The 17279-nt window shown below is 35.1% G+C and overlaps 1 protein-coding gene across 2 annotated transcripts in view; it reads right to left on the bottom strand.

Annotated features, from left to right (window-relative positions):
- Positions 1 to 17279, bottom strand: part of Mbtd1 (mbt domain containing 1) — a 61862-nt gene that overhangs the window by 18493 nt on the left and 26090 nt on the right. The window contains exons 2-7 of one of the 2 annotated variants that reach the window (XM_077800499.1): positions 16564 to 16679; positions 16029 to 16143; positions 14272 to 14354; positions 3862 to 3979; positions 828 to 962; positions 160 to 248 (exon numbers count right to left, since the gene is read on the bottom strand). In XM_077800499.1, coding sequence (XP_077656625.1) covers positions 160 to 248; positions 828 to 962; positions 3862 to 3979; positions 14272 to 14346 — 417 coding nt within the window. In that variant the 5' untranslated portion in view covers positions 14347 to 14354; positions 16029 to 16143; positions 16564 to 16679. The remainder of the gene's footprint in view (positions 1 to 159; positions 249 to 827; positions 963 to 3861; positions 3980 to 14271; positions 14355 to 16028; positions 16144 to 16563; positions 16680 to 17279) is intronic. The other variant, XM_077800498.1, reaches the window with a different exon arrangement.

Here is a 17279-nt window from a genome sequence, read left to right as displayed (position 1 = left end):
AGGTATATAAGTAATTTTAATCAGTAATATAAAAAATACTGAATATACTCGATATTTGACCCAGGTCACCCAGTTCATGAAATTAAAACAACTCCTTAAAAAATCTCAAAGTTATTCTCTCTTAAGAGCTCTTCAGTCTTTTTAAGATCCTTTTTTTACCTTTTGTGAGAAATCAGGAGGAAGTGTTTTGGCACCAGTAAGTCTTTTCACTAGAAAGGCTTTCCAGTTTGTATATTTATGTTGAATACCTGAAACAAAACAAATAACCAGTTATACTTCAGCAGGAAGTACAATTGCTTCCTAAATTATTTGTTAAAAAAAGTAACATATTTCTCTGTCAGAGTATTAAGGTTCTCAAAGTAACAAAAATAGAGAAAACATGTTTTGTTAGTACAAAAGTTCCTTTCATTGAAAAGCATTATTATTATTATTTTTTAAATATTTATTTTTTTTTAGTTTTCTGCGGACACAACATCTTTGTTTGTATGTGGTGCTGAGGATCAAACCCGGGCCGCAGGCATGCCAGTCGAGCGCACTACCGCTTGAGCCACACCCCCAGCCCCAAGAAGTATTATCTTAATGTCTATATTACTTTAAGATCACTAGGTGGGCTGGGGATGTGGCTCAAGCGGTAGCGCGTTCGTCTGGCATGCGTGCGGCCCGGGTTCGATCCTCAGCACCACATACCAACAAAGATGTTGTGTCCGCCGAGAACTAAAAAATAAATATTAAAAATTCTCTCTCTCTCTCCTCTCTCACTCTCTCTTTACAAAAAAAAAAAAAAAAGATCACTATGTGTGAGACAGCACCAAGATAGATGTACTTACTTCTTGGAGGAACAAGAGGTTTTCCACTGGCTGCACACCAACCAACTGGATGGATATCAGATCCACATATATTGCACCAGAAGTCCAGACCAGAGTCATTTTCAAATCCTTCATATCTTAAAAGGGCATTATAACCTGAGACCAAGAAATCAATCACTATATGAGGCAAATAAATAAGAAAACCTTGAAGAAAATGGCTGTCAAACTTTAGTGTGCATCTGCAACAGAACTACATGCAAGATCTGTTAAGAGACACAGGTTGGGTGGTTTGAGAATTTACATTTCTAATAAGTCCCTGCGTGATGCTGTTGCTACTTTGAGAACCATTTGTTCAATGTGATTAATTCAGCTGTTTTTAGAGCATATCTTCCTGCCTTGAATGCATTTCAATTTACTGATAATTTCTCAAAATTTAGGAAAAAATGTTGTGAGAATAGAAGAGAAAATTTTGATAAATTAGTAAAACCTTGTCAAGTCACAGAAATCTAGCTGAAGTATATTTAAAAAAAATCACTTTATTAGCTGATCAGGTGACTAATTGCTCTAAGATAATTCTCAATGTGGCTACTTCAACAATCTTAAAATTCTGTCTCATTGGGAAATAAAATTTTAAAATGCTAGGTACAAAATTCAGTAAACAAAAAAGTATGTAAAATCTCTTAAAAATTATGTCCTAGGCAAATAATAAGCTTTATTTTCTGGAAAAAAATGTATATCGTGTTTATAATTTAGCAAACTTTAAGGTAACAGGTAAGGCTTAATTTGAGGCCTCTAGTGAAATAATGGTCAATGTATTTGTATTTCAGGATAGAAGCCAAGTTCAGCTTGCATTTTCTTATACTAATATATATTTAAAGCATTAAATTTTTAGTTCTAAAACTCACAGAACAATTCATGAACTTGCTAAATATTACTGAATTCTATGATTAATACAAGGCTTAATTGTACAAGATCAAAGTGATTTAAAAGGAGACATGAAGCAATTAGATAAAACAGAAATGTAAAGTGAAAGATGGAAGTTAGAAATAATTCTTAGATATTAAATGCATTTTTTTTTTTTTTTGGTACTAGGGATTGAACCCAGGGATGCTTAACCACTGAGCCATATCCCCACTTCTTTTTAATATTTATAGACATAGGGTCTCACTAAGTTGCTTAGGGTCTTGCTAAGTTGCTGAGGGTGGCCTTGAATTCGCAATCCTCTTACCTTAGCCTCCCAAGCAACTGGGATTGCATGCATGTGTCACTGCACCTGTATAAATGCACTGATCTATTTAAAATGCAACGTATTTAAACATTTGGGACATAAACAATATGTTATTTTAAATTATGATGCTTATAATATAAGCACTTAGAGGATGCTTATATAGTTATGTAAATATTTCAAGAAAAGGTTGGGATTGAACTGGATGGTGATACAGCAAAGTACAGAGCTTTGGACAGTCACTTGCAATGGTGATGCCGGGCATATGAAAAAAACAATGTTGCATTAAGGAGAGAGACTAGATTCATCAGAACAGATGGTTTATGATGGGAGCAATAAGTTTGATGAGTGGTGTATGATAAAACTCATCAATATTTATAAATGGTGGGTGACCATTAACATCCTTTAAGGATGAGGAAGCTATTAAAGATTCTTAAGCAGAAAAGTAGAATTAAAATTATATTTAGGGGTCCTGGGATGCAGCTCAGTAGTAGAGTGCTTGCCCAGCATGTGAAAGGCCTTGAGTTCAATCCCTACTACTGTAAAAAAAAAATTTGTTTCTGGATGCTATTATGCCTGCCTGAAATCCAGGTGGCTCAGGAGACTGAGGCAGGAGGATTGCGAGTTGAAAGCCAGCCTCGGCAAAAGTGAGGCGCTGAGCAACTCAGTGAAACCCTGTCTCTAAATAAAATACAAAAAGGGGCTGGAGATGTGGCTCAGTGGTCAAGTCCTCTGAGTTCAATCCCCGGTACCCCCCCCCCCAATTTTTTTTTTGTTTTGTTAAAGTCTTACAGCAATATAGTGTGGGACAGTATGCAGAGTGTTCTGAGAAGAATGACTAGAAATGAGATTCAAAGAGGAGGATTACCCCCTCTCACAGTAAGTAAGGATAATTTTCCTTATCTGAGTGGTTGCCCTTCTCTAAAGTACTATAGTACACTATTTACTTTACCACAGTACCACTGATTGAGTACCTTGTTGCACAATGCCTGTATTTAACATTTGGCAGATACGAGCTTACTGAAAAAACAAACCTTATATTTTCACACATCAATTGTCCATACTGTCTAATGTACTAGGACCCCTAATATGAGCCATAAGGTCCCAAGGGCCAGGCACAGTAGAGGCCATAGGAGTGAAGAGTAAGGAAGAAGTGAAGATGTACAACATTATCAATAGTGTTTACTTTTATCATTATGTACTGTATAACATTTTTTTTTTTTTTTTAGTTATCTCAACTTTTGTTAATTTTCAAAGTATTTCCCTACATAAGGGTTGGCAAACTATATTTTGGCCCATTTTCTGATGAACCTAGGGAACTCAACCTCTGAGCTATAACCCCAGTCCTTTTTATTTTGAGACAGAGTCTCCCTAAGTTGTCTTGAACTTGCAATCTTTCTGCCTCAGCCTCTAAGTAACTGTGATTACAGGCATATGCCAACGTGCCTGGATGATTTTTTTTTTAAATGGCCTGGTATCTAAGAGTAATTTCATAATTTTAAATGGTTGAAAAGAAAAGAAAAAGGAAAAGCAATATTTTAGTAAGATGTGATAATTCTATGAAATCCAAATTTCAGTGCCTGTAATAACCAGAACACAGTCCATTTGTTCATGTACTGCTATGGGTGCTTGAATGTTATAATGGTAAAAAGGATTATATGGTCTACAAAACTGAAAATATTATTTGGCTTTTTATAGAAAAAAACTTGTCAATTCCTATTCTATGTCATATCATTTATCTGGCAATATTTGCAAAATTTATAAAAATACTTTAAAAAAATTATGAGTGTCATTGGCATTTTCTAGTAAATGATCATGCATGCTTTTCACCTGCTAATTTTATAATTCCAGCAATCCAGAAGACTTTGGTAGGTAGGCTGCAGTCTGTATTGGGAACTTCTACTCTCACATTTTCTGAGATATCACCCCAGCAGGTCCCCATAGGTGCCTGTCATATAAAAATTATTAAATTATCATCTTATTAACATAAGGCCTAAAACATATTACTCAAAATAAAATAAATTAAGCATTACCATCAATAATCGAAATATTAAACTAAAAATGTCTTTTTAATTCATTCAATTCCCTCTAAAAGGTAACTGTCATTCCCCCTTAACTGAAATTCTAATCAGAAGAGGTCAGGATCAAGATTAAACTCTAAGATAATGACAGAATCTCTATTATATTAGACAGATTCATGTTGACTTCAAAATTCAACAGTTTTAACACAAGACTTAAACAACAACTTTCCTAAAAGCTGAATACAACCTTGGTAGACTTCATGAGATAAAGATGATTTGAAAAACTTATTTTTAATGAATACACTTATCCTAATCCTTAATTTTAAAAGATGTAGTCAAAGAGCAGAAAGAAAAATAATTCCAATCAGCAATGAGGTTTCCAACAACATGAATAGGAGAAACAAATTTAGCTGTCTATACTTTCAACTTAAGTTTAAGTCATAGAACATAAATACATTCTTTTAAGATAGACAAGAGGGAAAAAGCATTGGAAAGTTATTTAAAAAGGTGGAGTTGGAAGAGTTTTGGGAGATGAGTACTATTGAAAATCATTAATTATTTCAAACCTTGTCATGAAGGAATTACTATAAAGAGAAAACTTCCAATGTTAAAAATGGTTAAGATGGGCACACAAAATGGACTGTGCATCACAAAGAGATTTTCCAAAATATAACACATTCCCAAATTACCATTTCTATTACATTTTAATCCTTAAACCATAATGCAATTCATAATTATTTGGAGTTTATGCAATGGTAAATTAAATCAAGTAAGTAAACTTACAAATATATATAAATGCAGATAATTATGAATTGTTTCTGAGACCCTAGATAATCAACTCTTCATTAAATATAATTTAGAACTTTGGACATAAGTAAAAGGATTAGGTGAGGTTATAAAAGATAACATGAATAAACACGGAAAAAACAAAGTAACCTCAAAGTTCAAAGATAAAGAAACTAAGACATCCAAGAGTTTCAAGAACTAGCCAATTTGTACACTGGGAAAATGTCTTCCATAGAAGGTCCCTCATACTTTGGTGGTGGATGCTAACCCAAAAAGAGGTTAGCCTAAAACAATATTTAACTCCTATCCTCGCAATTGTTTTATGAAATTTCTAAAGGACAGGAAGAGAATATCAAATAACACTGAAGCAGGACAAGTCTAGAAACCAAAGACAGAATCAACTAATGGCTACCTCTTTGAGTTTCAAGCAATGAACATACCTCAATAACTTGGAGACATACCCAATCTTGGCTATTTCTGATTCTGGGAGGGAAAACATACCTATCTCCCCATGTTGTGCCAAAAATATATTCATTATGACTACTACTTTCCTTTTTAAATTTAAAGATTGGGCCCTTAAGGTTCTGCTATCTCCCCCTACATCATTCTAGACTGTAGGGCCATCCCTATTGCCAGCAGTTATGATCAGAAAAGGAAAGGATGGAAGGAAGACAGGTATCAAAGACTAAGCTAATGTATATTAATACAAAGACCATGTAATTATTTCTATTAGGATGACTAATTAGAGCAGACAGATGCAGTAAAATGCAAGCATAAAATTGTATTCAATTGAACTAGATAGAGTTTCTATTCCTCTTTGCTTGACTGCCAAATCTGTGAATTTGGTATATTTTCCATTGAGAAGAAAGAGGTATAGTTATACTGACAAGCTGGAGTTTTTAGGTGGGCATGTGGTGATAAGTGAATTTGGTATAAAGGATTCCCTTTGGAGCTAGATATGATAATCTGTCATACCGACTTTTTTTTTTTAAGTCTTAGCATTTGTTTGGAGAAAATAATTTTTAGTCACATTTTATTGAAGAAACCAAGTGTCAATAATGCTCATTTAAAAAACAAAGATAACGTTCACTTTAGTGGGAGATCTTATTTTTTGGTTCCTACAGTCTGGATTGGTATAGGAGAAAGTAGCAGAAAGTGACATTTGTTCTTGCCTGTAATGTTGTGGTTCTGCTAGGCCCTCTTAAACCAATCCATATGGTTTACTCTAAGAAAAAAATGAAGAAACAAAAACATCAACAAGAAAGAGCACCACAGTCATAGTATAGTATGTGCTCAATGTGTTGAACAATGTGATTTCACAGATATATCTGCCCTTTTGTTTAAAATGAATATTCTCAAGTATGGAAGACTAAATGACCCAGGGCTTAACAGCCATCTTCATCCAAGTCATCTGTCTTCTCTTGCTGGCAGGAGGGATACCTCTGAAAGTCTGGATTGGCATAGCATGAACTAGCAGAACCATCATTTACAGGTAACAACAAATTTACCTTCCAGACTCAGGACGCGAGGTCCACCTCAGGCTCCTCCCAAACAAGGAAGATCTGCTCCACCACTTCCTGCTCCAGGGCCACTCGTGAGAGCTATCTGGGAGCGACTCTCCTTCCCTGCAAGGTAAGCTGTCATCAGGTCCTGTAGGACATGGCCAAATCCAAATGCTGAGGGATCCCCAATACAAATGTATGATAACCTCTATCTGTCTGTTTGTAAGAAAATAATGGGGCTGGAAGTCTTACTTTCAGAACGTTAAGAACATTCTCAGATAGTCCAGATGGCCAGTATTCAGATTCTCAAAGGGCACACATGATGCTTAGGACAGAAATACAGATTTCCCTCCACAGAGCTGCCAACCTATAATGTTATTTTGATAACCACAATCTTTAATATATTAGCAGATACATAAGTGGGTAGAGGTTAGATCTGAAGTTGTTACACATAAGTAACCAAGAAAGACTCTATCCCCATGGTATGGCAAATGTACAAAAAGCCACCATTTACATACCTTAAGACTAACAAGCATAAAATTACTAAAGTCCATCTAGCAGAGAAGGATGATATATTATTTGGCCCAAAAAGAGGAGCAAACATTAAAGAAAGAAACAAGAATTCTACATAATACTTACTGAATTGGCAAGAAGTAGAAATAAGAAAAAAAATGATTGTTCCCACCTTCTCCAGAGAGTCCACTCACCTTTAGATACCATTTTGAGGTGGTGGTGGCAGAGAAATGGGGAGTTCAAGGAGACTACAAAAGGAAAATAAAATGCTTGGGATAGAAGACGAAGGATGAGAAAATGCTATGCATGTGTAAAGATATAAGAAGTGAAGATCACGAATTTGAAAGGCTTTAAACAGTCCATAATTAAAGAACAACAACAAACTATGTTAAAGCTAAATTGGTTAAGTACTAGGAAACTCCAAATGAGAATTAAAAACCACTTTAGGGAACAGACAACAATTAAAACAATACAAGATTTACTTGGGCTTTTCCTTTTTGCCAATATGTTTTTTTAAAAAATTAAGCTTTAAAATATAAGACAGGCAATTTTCATTTTATGAGGGTTCATTAATTTCTGAGAATCTGTTTCATAATATGTAACTCAGATGGAACCTGAGTAGTGCCAGAAACTAATTTATTTCTATTAGAAAGTCTGCAGTCTAGAATGAGCACTGGAGATTCTTCTTTAATTATAATGGAGATCAAGTCCTATTATTTTCAGTAAGAATTTTGTGATGTAGATCAAGGATAGGGTGGAAAATACTCCACAAAAAACCAAAAGATAACTTGAAAAAGATTACTCATATAAACATATAGCTGAGAAAAAGATCATGCATTTTAATACAAACTATTGCTATTATACATATATACAAACAAAAGGATGTTCATTTTTCCGTCCTTAAAATTTAAAAATTTAGATATGTATTACCAAGAAATACAGATAACTTTATTCCTTCAAAAAATGCTATTGTGCCAGGCGTAGTGGTGCACGCCTGTAATCCCAGCGATTTGGGAGGCTGAGATAGGAGGATCGTGAATTGAAAGCAAGTGAGGCACCTAGCAATAGGGCTGAGGATGTGGCTCAGAGGTTGAGTGCCCCTAAGTTCAATCCCCCCGATACTATTAAAAAAAAAAAAAAAAAAGCTAACTTTCTTGTTGGGTACGAAAAAGAGAATTAGAATATGTCATGTAAGTAATACCAAGTATATCTGAGGAGACAGAATGGAAAAGTATGAGAAAAGCTTTAAAAAGTTGTAGCATACATGTATACAAAGAAGCCTTTTTTTGGTTGTGGTACTGCTGATTGAACCCAGGGCCTTGCACAAGTTGGGCAAGCACTCTATCAATGAGCTATACCCTTAGCCCTTTATTTTGAGACACAGTGTTAAGTTGCCCAGCTGGCCTCTAACTTGATCCTCCTGCCTATGTCTCCTAAATAACTGGGATAACAGGAATGTGTCACAATGTTCACCTTACAAAGGACTTCTTTTTGGTATAAAACTATAACTATTTTCAAGGGAGAAATGTTTTAGCAATGACAGTATCAACAAGCTATGAGAGTATGTAGTTTGGGTACCAAATAGAAGGTACCTTAAGTCAGTAAATATATAACTGAAGAAATATGATTTTAGCTTTTGTATAGTTTCATGTACATTTGGTATTAGCACATTCTGGCCTGCGTTGTAATACCTAGGAAAGAAATCTTTTACTTGATTTTACAAGGTAAACATGAAAAGAAATGCTATAGCTTTTATTTTTTATTTTTGGGGCAGATTTGAGTTCTTTTATTTTTTTAATTTTTATTTCATACATTTGATCAAGTGGGTTATGAACTCCCATTTTTACCCCGTATACAGATTGCAGAATCACATCGGTTACACATCCACTGTTTTACATATTGCCATACTAGTGTCTGATGTGTTCTGCTGCCTTTCCTCTCCTCTACTATCCCCCTCCCCTCCCCTCCCATCTTCTCTCTCTACCCCATCTACTGTAATTCATTTCTCCCCCTTGTTTTTTTTTTCCCTTTCCCCTCACACGTAATTTTGTATAACAATGAGGGTCTCCTTCCATTTCCATGCAATTTCCCTTCTCTCTCCCTTTCCCTCCCACCTCTGGTCCCTGTTTAATGTTAATCTTCTTCCCATGCTCTTCCTCCTTGCTCTGTTCTTAGTTGTCCTCCTTATATCAAAGAAGCCATTTGGCACCTGTTTTTAGGGATTGGCTAGCTTCACTTAGCATAATCTGCTCTAATGCCATCTATTTCCCTGCAAATTCCATGATTTTGTCATTTTTTAGTGCAGAGTAATACTCCATTGTGTATAAATGCCACATTTTTAATCCATTCATCTATTGAAGGGCATCTAGGTTGGTTCCACACTCTAGCTACTGTGAATTCTGCTGCTATGAACATCGATGTAGCAATATCCCTATAGTATTCTCTTTTAAGGTCTTCAGGGAATAGTTTTTAAAAAGTTAAAAAAAATTAAGTGATTTAAAGCAAAGTGTTCTGAATAAACATAAATCAACTAACTGATACTGGAGTTATCCAAATAACTTTGGATATCCAAATATCCAAAACAGTATCCAAATCTATAATAATTTTCCACAATTTATAGATATGGATACTGCTTTTTGGGACTTGACAAATTACTATTCAGCTACTTAAAAAAGTAATAAGAGTTTCTGCATTGAAAAAAGATGGAAGTTGGGGACAGTGGTGCATGCCTGCAATTGCAGTGACTTGGAGAGCTGAGTCATGATTGCATGTCAAGGTCAGACTCAGCAACTTAGCAAGGCCCTATCTCAAACAAAACAACAAAAAAGCAAAAATTAAAATGGATTAGGTGAATTAGACGATTTTAAAGGGTCTCTCAGTTTGTGATCACAAAATTTAGGATTATTTTAAAGTGGCTTAGTGGTTTCTAACCTCAGGGACTGCCAAGGGGCTTTGGCAGTATTAGTCAGTCCTGCCAAACCAATCAGTGCAGTTTCCTTTTACCCTGGCTGTGTTCTGAGGTTTGAGTCAGATTTATTAGGTTCTGTGCTGTAAGAGTTAATGTTCTGATAGTTAAATATCTGAAAAACTACCACCTTGTTAAAATGATATGTCAGAAATATGGAAACATAATATACAGATTTTGATGAAGTAGATATATTGAAAAATAATGGGTATCCAATTCCATTGCAGATTATTTTTAAAGTCACTATTGTACTTTCATCAAGAGGCTATGGTTTTAGACATAGTTTGCCAAAACTTTGTTCCCAGAAGTTTAAGAGATATGTGATGGAAAGAATTCTATTCTTGAAGTACTAATTACAATAATATCTAAGTACAGAAAGAGAGGAAATATTTATGTGGGATCCTTATTCCAGAAGAGGCTGGGTTAAGTTAAAGAAGCCAGACACTTAAATGCCAATTCCTGTCCCTCCCCAACACACACACTTTTTTTTTTTTTTTAAATTGGTGCATTACAGTTGTACACACTCATAGGATTTGTTGTTACATATTTGTACATGCACTCAATATACAATATAACAATATAATTTGACCAATATCACTCTCTCCAGCACTTCCCAATTCCTGTTTCAATTGGAAAAGCTCTGTCTTCCACATTACACATTGGGTGCTTTTTTAAAAGTAAGTTTGAAAAGAATCCCCTAGGAGCAGGGAAAGACTCCTAACCTATACTAATGTAGGTGAGATGGCAGACAGAGTCCACAAGAAGATGCCCTACTGATGAACCTACGTCAGTTAGAGCAAGTATCAAGAAGACTCTGATGGTACAAGGCAGGGTCTTCAACTCCTGATAATAAGTTTCCTAAAGTCAAAGCCACCAACTCCCCTTAGAGACAAAACGATCTTGGGGGGAGGACCATGAAAACTTAATTCTAAAAGATAAAAAAATTGAGTTTAACATGAGCTCTAACCTCTTAAAACAAATGGCTTCAAATGAAGATCCTGATTAAGATAATAAAGAAAACTCATACTACTAAGATACTTTTTTTTTTTTAAAGAGAGAGAGAGGAGAGAGAGAGAGAGAGAGAGAGAGAGAGAGAGAGAGAGAGAGAGAGAATTTTTAATATTTATTTATTTTTTTTAGTTCTCGGCAGACACAACATCTTTTGTTGGTATGTGGTGCTGAGGATCGAACCCGGGCCGCACGCATGCCAGGCGAGCGCGCTACCGCTTGAGCCACATCCCCAGCCCATACTACTAAGATACTGAGGAATTCTCAATATAAAGTTTTTCATAACTGATAAAGGTAAGATTAAAGTTTACCCTCGATTACCATCTTCAATCCCACTCCCTTTACTCCTCTCAGCAGGAAACCACAATTCTCGGTTTAGTATTTATCCTTGCAAAACTTTTTCAATAGACTCTATTTTCTAACCTGTAAAAATAGAATAGTAATATATATATCTGACAAGAAAAGAACAGAGGTGAGTTGTAAGGCAGATGATGTTTTTTTTCTTTTTAGTTCATCAATGTCTTGGGCAGGAGGAGCTAAGACCTATTATAGACCATAGTTTTACACTGAATTCAACTGAAGAAGAAGAAATCCGCCTATTTCCAGGGTTGTAATTACGTGCTCTATGATAGAACATTTTAATCTTAAAAAAAGCAAAGTAGAAAACAAAATTAATCAATTTCAAATAGAAGTTTTCTCACAAGAACTTTATATTTTTGGTGGTACTGGGGAATGAACCTAGGGTCTCATGCATGCTAGGCAGTGTTCTACCACTGAGCTACACTCCCAGCCCTTATGAAATTGTACTTTCAGAGAGGGTCTTGCTAAGCTGCTCAGACTGGCTTTGAACTTTGTGATCATCCTGCCTCAGCTTCCCAAGTAAATGGGTTAAAGGTATGTACCACCTAATCAGGCTCAGAAAAAAAACTTTAATATAGTATAACTGTTCAAAGATATGTACAGGAACTAAAGTGTGCTGTTGGGACTTTGAAATGCTATTTTTAAAAAATCCTGACTACTTATATAAAATGGGCTGACCTAGTTAATGCCATTAAAAGATAAAAAGCAGATCTGAAGAGATAGGAGGGCCTTTTAGAAGGAGAAAACAGACAAATGTTGCAGGAATCTGGGATGAACAGTTAATTCTGAGCTTCTCAGGACTAGAAAGCAATATTCTAAGACAAGAGAGTTATGGATTTGCTAATTAGTTTTCTAAAGCTGCTGGTGCCTTGCATGTAATATACTTTACAATTGTGACACTATCATCAACATTACAGCAAAATAAATCACTTACTTGATGAAATATGTATATAAGAATCCACTTCAGGGGCTGGGACTATAGCTCAGTGGCAGAGTGCTTGTCTAGCATGTAGGAGGCACTGGGTTCAATCCTCAGCACCACATAAAAAGAAATATATAAAATAAAGGCCTGTTGTCCATAGACAACTACCAAAAAAAAAAAAAAGAAAGAAAGAAAGAAAGAAAAAGAATCCACTTCAGGTTGTTTTTAGAAAGGCAGCATGTCGCTAATGGTTTAACATTTATACTTTCAATAAATAGTAACAACCCCCAACCCTGGGGTAAATTAATGAACTGGGCTTTAATTTGTATTTCTACCATTGAATTAATATGCTAAATTGTGATCAAAATTCTTTGCTGGCCATGAAAGAGTGGAAAATTCATTTGGATTATGATAACAGGAAACCAAACTGACTTTTGTTCACATGATGTTATTTAAAATTGGGCTACTTAAAATAAAGTCCTAAATCCACAAAATTTCATTATTTTGTAAATTCCCTTTCCTTTTTATACGTGTACAGAGAATCTTTAAATATTTATTAAACTTCTAGACAAGTTAAAATATTGGAGAATTCATGACAGATAAATCAAAAGTAAAAAAGCTTGTCATCAGACATTTTTTTTTAAGAGAGAGTGATAGAGGGAGACAGAGAGAGAAAGAGAGAGAGAGAGAGAGAGAGAGAGAGAGAATTTTTTTTAATATTTATTTTTTAGTTATTGGCGGACACAACATGGTTGTTTGTATGTGGTGTTGAGGATCGAACCTGGGCCGCACGCACGCCAGATGAGCGCGCTACTGCTTGAGCCACATCCCCAGCCCCGTCATCAGACATTTTTGACACTAAATTTGAAGTACTTCAGATGCTCTGAAAAGAACACCTTAAAAAAAAAAAATAGTTTTAGTTGTAGATGGATGCAATACCTTTGTTTATTTAGGTTTTTTTTTTTTTTTTTTTTTTTTAATGTGGTGCTAGGGATTGAACCCAGGGCCTCACATATGCTAAATAAGTGTTCTACCACTGAGCCCCCAGCTCCAGCCCCTGAAAAGAACAACTTAAAAAAATTTTTTTTTTTGTGTGTGTGTGTGGGTGCTGGGGATTGAACCTTGTGCATGTGATGCAAGCACTCTACCAACTGAGCTGTATCCCCAGCCCTTAAAGGGTTTTTGATGATACATAACATTTATTTCAGCTCACAATGCCACATTACTAATATTGATTTTACATTAGGAAAACCCTGGAAAAAAATATCCTTGAATTATTTAGTCAAATCACAAAGATGCAGGTAACATACATGATGGATGTTAGGTTGAGCCACGACATTATCAATATGCAACTATTTTTGATATACAAAGCCTGGTAAAATATATACATATATATGTTTCACTCAATAAGAAAATTGGATGAGACTAGTACTTTTCCCTATTTAAAAAGCATTTAAATTGCAAGTTCAACCCAGGGCCTTGTGCATGCTTGGTTGCACCCTACCACTGAGCCACACCTCTGGAGTGTGAATCCAGAGGCTCACACATTTTAGGGAAGCATTCTACCACTAGCTACACTCCCATCCCTCATACTGAAATTTCATTTCTTTTCTTTCTTTTTTTTTTTTAATTTCTTTTTTCTTGTAGATGGACACAATATCTTTATTAACTTATTTTTTTTTTAAAGAGAGAGAGAGAGGAGAGAGAAAGAGACAGAGAAATTTTAATATTTATTTATTTTTTTAGTTTTTCGGCGGAAACAACATCTTTGGTTGTATGTGGTGCTGAAGATCGAACCTGGGCTGCACGCATTCCAGGTGAGCGCGCTACCGCTTGAGCCACATCCCCAGCCCTATTTACTTATTTTTATGTGGTGCTGAGGATTGAACCCAGGGCCTCACACATGCTAGGCAAACGCTCTACCACTGAGCTACAGCCCCCCCCATACTGCAATTTCTTTATACAAGACTTTATTTATAAAAGTTACAGAAATTATTTTTTAGCTGCTAGTAAGTATAATAGTTAATAAAAGGGAAGCATTTTAATTTTAAGGTATAAAACAAACATCTTTTAAGGATAAGGTTTAGAAACTACTGTAAGAAAGAATAAGCATTTAAAGAAAGAATAAGCATTTCAAAATAAGGTGAGAAATGTCATACTCACATGCTTAAAACAGGTAACTGGTGCCGCTATAAAGCTATTGCTATTGATGTAGTTACCCCAGCTGAAACCTTCCATGGAGACTGCTGAAATAAAATAAATGTAGATATATTATAATTCTCAAACCTTTTTTTAATGAAAAGCTCATACTGTTAAGGTGCAAATGAAAATAAAAAAATTTTTTTTTTAGTTGTAAATGGACACAATACCTTTGTTTACTTATTTTTATGTGGTGCAAGGCAAGCGCTCTACCTCTGAGTTACAACCCCAGCTTGAAAATAAAATTTATTTATTGCCACTAAAGAAAGTTTTTCTTTTTTCTGTTAAAGATTGAAGAATTTTGCTAAATTACATGAGCTTTTAACTCGGACCATACAGTCAAGTATCCCTTATCTGAAATACTTGGGATCAGAGCATTTCAGATTTCAGAGTTTTCTGGATTTTGAAACATTTGCATAGACGTTACTGGTGCTCAAAATGTTTCAAATTTTATTTTGAATTTCAGATTTTCTGATCAGCTTCATATTCTGATTAGTTCATTTTCAAATGAACTATAGCTTCTTTTTTCTACATGCATTCTCCTATATTTATATGTGAATACATAACCAATGTAACTCCACATCATGTACAACCATAAAAATAGGGAGGTATACTTCATGTATGTATAATATGTCAAAATACATTCTACTGTCATGTACAACTGAAAACAACAAGATCAAAAAGTTTTCTATAGGGCTGAAGATGTGGCTCAAGCGGTAGCGTGCTCAACTGGCGTGCATGCGGCCCGGGTTCGATCCTCAGCACCACATACAAACAACCATGTTGTGTCCGCCAATAACTAAAAAATAAATATTAAAATTCTCTCTCTCTCTCTCTCTCTCTCTCTCTCTCTCTCTCTCTCTCTCTCTCCCTCAGTCTTTTAAAAAAAAAAAGAATATTAAAAAGTTTTCTATATGCAACACCTGCTCTGTGGAAAGTGAAGTACAAGCTTTCCAATTAGGAAAACAAGAACAGTTAGGGAAAATGTTCAGGTTAACAAACGCTGCTAGGGTTGCTTTTGTGGTTTCTTTTTTTTTTTTTTTTTGTGGTGGCAGGGATTGAACCCAGGGCATTGTGCACGCAAAGCAAGCACTCTACCAACTGAGCTATATCCCCAGCTCTGCTTTTGGGTTTTTATGTGTGCTTCAGTATGATATTTACCCCATATCTGCCACCTAATGCCTTTATTAGTTTTGTTGTTGTTGTTTGTTTGTTTGTTTCTTGAACCAAGTTCTCACTGCATTGATCTCTGTTTAGCTGGGACTTGAGTGCTCACCACCACACTTAGCTTTTTACCCAGGTTTTAAATTGTCTTACATCTTATCTCCCTGCCTTTGTACCACCCTTAACAATCTTCTATTAGAAACAGTCCCTATTTACCTTCCTCTCCCTAATCCCTTTGAAGTCTGTATGTTTTATTTCTTTGCCCATTATTCTCCACAATGCTCCTTATAACCCACAGTAGAGACAATCAGATCATAAAAGATAAATAATGAATTAAATATAAAACTGAGATTTCGATAAGCACTAAGAACTTTTCTATGGAACTACTCCTTTTAGAATAATTTACTCAAATTAAATTCACCATCAGGAAGTCAAGAGTCATAATGTGCTAACAGGGAAGAGAAACAGCTTAAATGGAATCCAAAATTAAAATACCATTACTAAAAGCTAGATGAATCTATATTAAATATTTCCCCTATTACATTCACCAATATTACCTGCTTTCGTCTTTGCTTGATTTTGCAAGGTAGCTTGATACTGAGCATAAGCAGCTAGTTTAGCAACTAAAGGTTGTTTCTGAAGAACTTTTGCTTTTTTTGTTGGAGGCTTACCCTGAAACAAGAAGAGTTAAGTAAATAGGATTCTTTTTCATCACCCCACCACCAAAATTTAACATGATTGCAGTTCTATTCATTTTGCTTAAGTAAACATTGAGGGTTTAGAAAATTATTAAAGCAGAGGAAAGATACAAGGAATTTTAACATGAGAAATTTTTTCTGGAGTTCTGCTACAGTGTAAATATCTAACATGGGTAGCAGACCTGGCATAGACTAAAACAGCAATATGCAAATTAATATGTTAATAAAAAATTATATCCCATAAAATGTTAAAGTATAGGCTGTGGATACTTGATTTCTTCTTACAGTAGAAAGAACCAGTTGTTATTCACTCATGCAGGCTGCCAAGCATTGCTATTTACATGGTAAGAGAAGATAATTTAATGTTCAAAGAGCAAGTGACTGAGGTTTATACCTTTAGTGCTAACGCAAAAGATCAATGACAAAATGATCATGGCCAAATTCACAGTGTAACAAACTGCCATCCATTTGGGTACAGACCACTGTTCAGGATCTTTAGGTACTGTCTATCTGAAATATAGAAATACATCTAAGTGATGTATTTCCTTAATTTGGGGGATTAAATAACCCTTTCAGTGCTATGTAATGATCACACTAAGTAAAACAAACAAACAAAAATGTGACCATCTAACGAAAGATATTAAAAAATCATTTACAAAATGCTATATATGATTCAATAGTAATAACTACGTCAAATAGTCAAGATTCCATCCGTTGAAAGAATAATTATCCTCCTTCCATTCTATAAATATTTTCAAAAACAAGCAAATGCTTGATCAAGGTAGCAATTGCATCATAATGAAAAGTACAATGCTGTGCTTGGCTAGCATGTGTGAGGCCCTAGGTTTGATGCCCAGCACAATACACACACACACACACACACACACACACACACACACACACACACATACACACAAGCATTAAAAAAAAAAAAAAAAAAAAAAAAAGGATGAAGGAAAATTAAAACCAGAGAGTAAAAATTGTACCCAGAAAGTAAATTGTTTCCCTTAAGCTGTTAAAAGATTCTACTTTGGTATTAACTCAAAAGGAAACAAGAAGGGGAAAGAAAATGGCTCCATTTTTTATATGTACAAAGGTATTTCTTTTCAC

This window comes from Urocitellus parryii, chromosome 7, assembly GCF_045843805.1.
Source record: "Urocitellus parryii isolate mUroPar1 chromosome 7, mUroPar1.hap1, whole genome shotgun sequence".
Taxonomy (NCBI): domain Eukaryota; kingdom Metazoa; phylum Chordata; class Mammalia; order Rodentia; family Sciuridae; genus Urocitellus; species Urocitellus parryii.
This window is presented reverse-complemented; position numbering and strand designations above follow the sequence as displayed.